At 35.8% G+C, this 3,661-nt stretch overlaps 1 protein-coding gene across 1 annotated transcript; it reads left to right on the top strand.

The window, feature by feature from the left end:
- The first annotated feature begins 276 nt into the window (after positions 1–276).
- Positions 277–3,658, top strand: LOC125668805 (uncharacterized). The gene is made up of 2 exons (XM_048903238.2): positions 277–673; positions 2,423–3,658. Exons 1-2 carry the CDS (start codon positions 400–402, stop codon positions 2,815–2,817), a joined length of 669 nt encoding a protein of 222 aa, XP_048759195.2. The 5' UTR covers positions 277–399; the 3' UTR covers positions 2,818–3,658.
- The last annotated feature ends 3 nt before the right edge of the window (positions 3,659–3,661 follow it).

Genomic DNA, 3,661 nt, shown 5'->3' with positions numbered 1-3,661 from the left:
TGTTATTTCTCAGATTTATTTATTTTTATTTTTCTGTCAAGCAGAGACATGTGCTTAAGGACAGGAAACAGTCACTTACTACCCCACCCTGAAAATGTTAACCCCCCCCCCCCCCCCCCATCTTTTGTAAATTTTTTGGTCAATCAGTCTTTTATAACATATTTCTGGTCCATAACTCCAAAATTTGAAACTTTTAACAAAAAAACCAAAAATACCCCCCCCCCCAAAACATAACCCCCCCCCCCCCCCAAAAAAAACCCCACATAACAGGGGAAAAAAAAACCAAAAAAAAAAACCGACTAGTCTAAACTAGTCGGGTTTGGGGTTTTTCCCTTGTACGTTTTTATGACGTCATAGTAAACAATTCGTTTTCCGTTGTCAATGACGCTGTAAAAAACGATGGAAACTTCGACACCGTGTAGTGAAGATGACAGCGTAGCTAACATTATACCAAGAGAAAGGAATTCTGATAATTTTGATCCTCGACCTATTTCCTTTTATGTTCCAGTAAATGATCCAATCGAAAACGGATACAAGAAAATGAAGAGAACGATGAAATCTAGAATAAGACAAAAATCGGAAGAGAATGAAGGTGAACCTCATTTTAAGCTAAATCACGATGAAAAGATGCTACAAGCAGATATTTTATACCAGGATCAGTTAAATGGGAGAGGTATGTTATGATGCGTTATAAATCTCAAGTCCCACCCGCAATCCATTTCCCACGCGTGGTATTTGTCGTTGTAACAAAGAATTTTTGAAAATTAACCCAGAAGACAACATTTTGTAATGGATAATGGATACCGCCAGATATACCCCAACATGCGGAGTGCATATTCTCTGTTGTGTACGGGGTAGACCACAGGGGAGCAAACTTACAATACTCCTATATCATACTTTGTACACAAGTTTGCTCAGATTGTGTCAAAACCCGGTGTTGTAGACTGTTGAAGCAAAAGGAATTAAAGGAGGTCAAGATACGCCCCCCCCCCCCCCCCCCCCCCAATTTATGAATATATTTCGCCGATTATTACCGTATATATGCTTGTCTATTTTGGACTCTGAAATAGAAATAAAGTATTCTATTTTATCATATTCTATGCTTTATTGCGGAAGAAACATTTACTTAAAAATATGTAGAAATATACAATTTCTAGTTCGATCAAATACCTCAACATCTGGAAGAGTAAAAATAAAGATATATAGCGTTTTCGAGTGTGTTGACGAATAACCTTCTAGGCCGTGAATATAAAAGCCCAGTAGCCTTTTTCACCAAGACACACCCCCCCCCCCCCAACCCATTACGATTAAAATAAAAAAAATTAAAACGCTGTAATTGTTTTATAATTGTTTACTCTTGTACTTCTGAATGAGCAAAACTATAGGTGATAAAACTGACAGTCTTACTTACAGCATAGCTGCACTCAATTGAATATAAAGCAGAAACAAATTCTTGCTCTGTAAATTTGTTTTACAACATATATTGATTAATTTTTATGATTATGAATTGAATTATCACTTATCGACTTTAATGTCGTATTAGTAAAACACGAAGTGCAAGCGAGATGTGTATCAATTTTCTCATAATCAGTTTTTATGATTAAAGTGTATCTTAGAAGGACTGCCACATTCCTTCGATTGTACATATTGTTTAACGTTTTCACTCATATGGAGAGACATTGCTTTGATCTTTGCAATAACCGTGGTAGAATTATGATCAAATATAAGGACAAAATTTCAAGTTTTCATTACTTATATAGTATCAATGATAACACGTTAACTGTGCAAGTTTCTGGATATATTGTCTGTGAATGAAATCATATTCAAAGATATTGACTAAAAGTTAATGTTGTGCACGGGGTGTATGCAACCTGTTATGCACTCTTCTTTTTTTTTTTTTTTTAGGTGACCCATTGCAATTAGTTGTCGTCCTTCGTGCGTTAACAATTGAACATTTTTAATTTCTTGATAACTACCGGTCCGATTCTTTTCAATTTTGGTATGAAGCATCTTTGGGACAAGGGGGACATAAATTGTAAATTTCAGGACTCCAGCACCCCCTGGGGCCTTAGGGACGGGGGTATGAAATAGGGTGTTTATCATGCTGTTTAGATCAAAGTCTCGGTTTCTCATTCTATATCTTGGAAGATAACCGTACATACATGTACAAACTCAATGACTTCTGAAAGTACAGTAGAATTAAAGACTGCATTCATGTCTGTAATTCAATTATCTTACCTTGACCAATGAAATTAAAGAGCAGGGTTTAAGTATTGATTTTATACTATTAATTTTTTCCATAGGTATGGTAATAGAGAGAGAGAGAGAGGGAGAGAGAGAAAGGAGCTAATATTGACAATGATCTTAATTATGATAAATATTACTGTAAGCGCAGAGGTGCAATTTTGTATTTGAAATGCAGGAGAACTGAGTAGAAAACATCAAGAAAAGTACGAAAAAGCTAAAACCAAACGAGAGATGGTCATAGAGGATCTCAGGAAGAAAACTGAAGATAAAATTCTTCGTGCTGAAGATAAACGGAAAAGGAAACTAGAAAGACAGATAGAAAAATTGAAAACTGCTGAAGAACGATTGGCAAAAGTAAGATTTCGGAAGGAAACAATGGATCAGAATTTCCGTGATAAAACTGTATCTAAGCTCATTGAAGATGAAGAGAGACTCCGAAGTATACAGCTGAACGACTTGCCTCTCCGTGCCATATATCAGCGAGAAGAGATCTTGCGATACAGACAGAAGTTGTATGAAGATCGCCAGCAATGCAGGGAACGTACGATGAACAAGAACCAATATTTGTGACGTATCTGCACTGTCCTAGTGCCAAAATATGCGATCATCAGCAAACATCACTTTCAGAATGCCAAAGGCAGCATTTTCTTAACAGTGAAAAAAATATTGTAATATCGTAGATTCCATCATCTTTTGAGTTTGCAAATTTTGTTTGAAGATTTTTACAAACATATTAGGCTATTAATTGTGGGAAATTCTTCATTTTCTGTTTGCAGATGTTTCAATAAGTTTTGTAATTTTCAATAACCTATTAATTTGAACTGTCTTTACGTTTAGAAGTCTTTGCGATGGTATATTTATTTATATACATGTAGATATATCTGTTTTATAACGTTGCATTGTCTTTTGTAATAAAATGTGAGTTCTATTTGATTATGTTTTCAATTTATAAAAGCGGTTTCCTTCACTTGGTACTTAAATTTATAAGCGGAAGATGTTTCACACATTAGTGACTATTCCTTTGTCAAAATACCCGGCACTAGACGTGAAAGTCACAGGTCTTTTTCGGATATAACTTGAAAACTGGAGGTCACGGTTGGGGTGGACACGATAAAGAGCCGGCTACGGTCCTTGGCGCCATGCATAGGTGAAAATTAAGACACTTTATCTAAAGCAGGTGACTTCTCTGTAAGAGTGAACAATTTCCAATTTGAACGTAAAACAACATAAAAACAAACCAGAGCAACTATAGGGTCCACGCCCAATGCAAGTGCTCAAACATGAGACTACAACACCTGGGTTGATCTCCATCAGATTGTATATATTCGTATCGTGACTGTAATTCTTCCCAAGTTAGAAATTTATGTCCTTATGTTTCCACCCTTTACTCTATATGAAGAGAAATAGCTGAAGT

The sequence above is a fragment of the Ostrea edulis genome, chromosome 4, assembly GCF_947568905.1.
Source record: "Ostrea edulis chromosome 4, xbOstEdul1.1, whole genome shotgun sequence".
NCBI classification, from domain to species: domain Eukaryota; kingdom Metazoa; phylum Mollusca; class Bivalvia; order Ostreida; family Ostreidae; genus Ostrea; species Ostrea edulis.
This window is presented reverse-complemented; position numbering and strand designations above follow the sequence as displayed.

What these genes read in the sequence shown, in the direction of transcription:
- LOC125668805 (XM_048903238.2), top strand. Translation starts at nt 400, where the DNA reads ATGGAAACTTCGACACCGTGTAGTGAAGATGACAGCGTAGCTAACATT. An exon ending in GGATCAGTTAAATGGGAGAG is followed by an intron (nt 674 to 2,422) that starts GTATGTTATGAT and finishes TTTGAAATGCAG; the next exon opens with GAGAACTGAGTAGAAAACAT.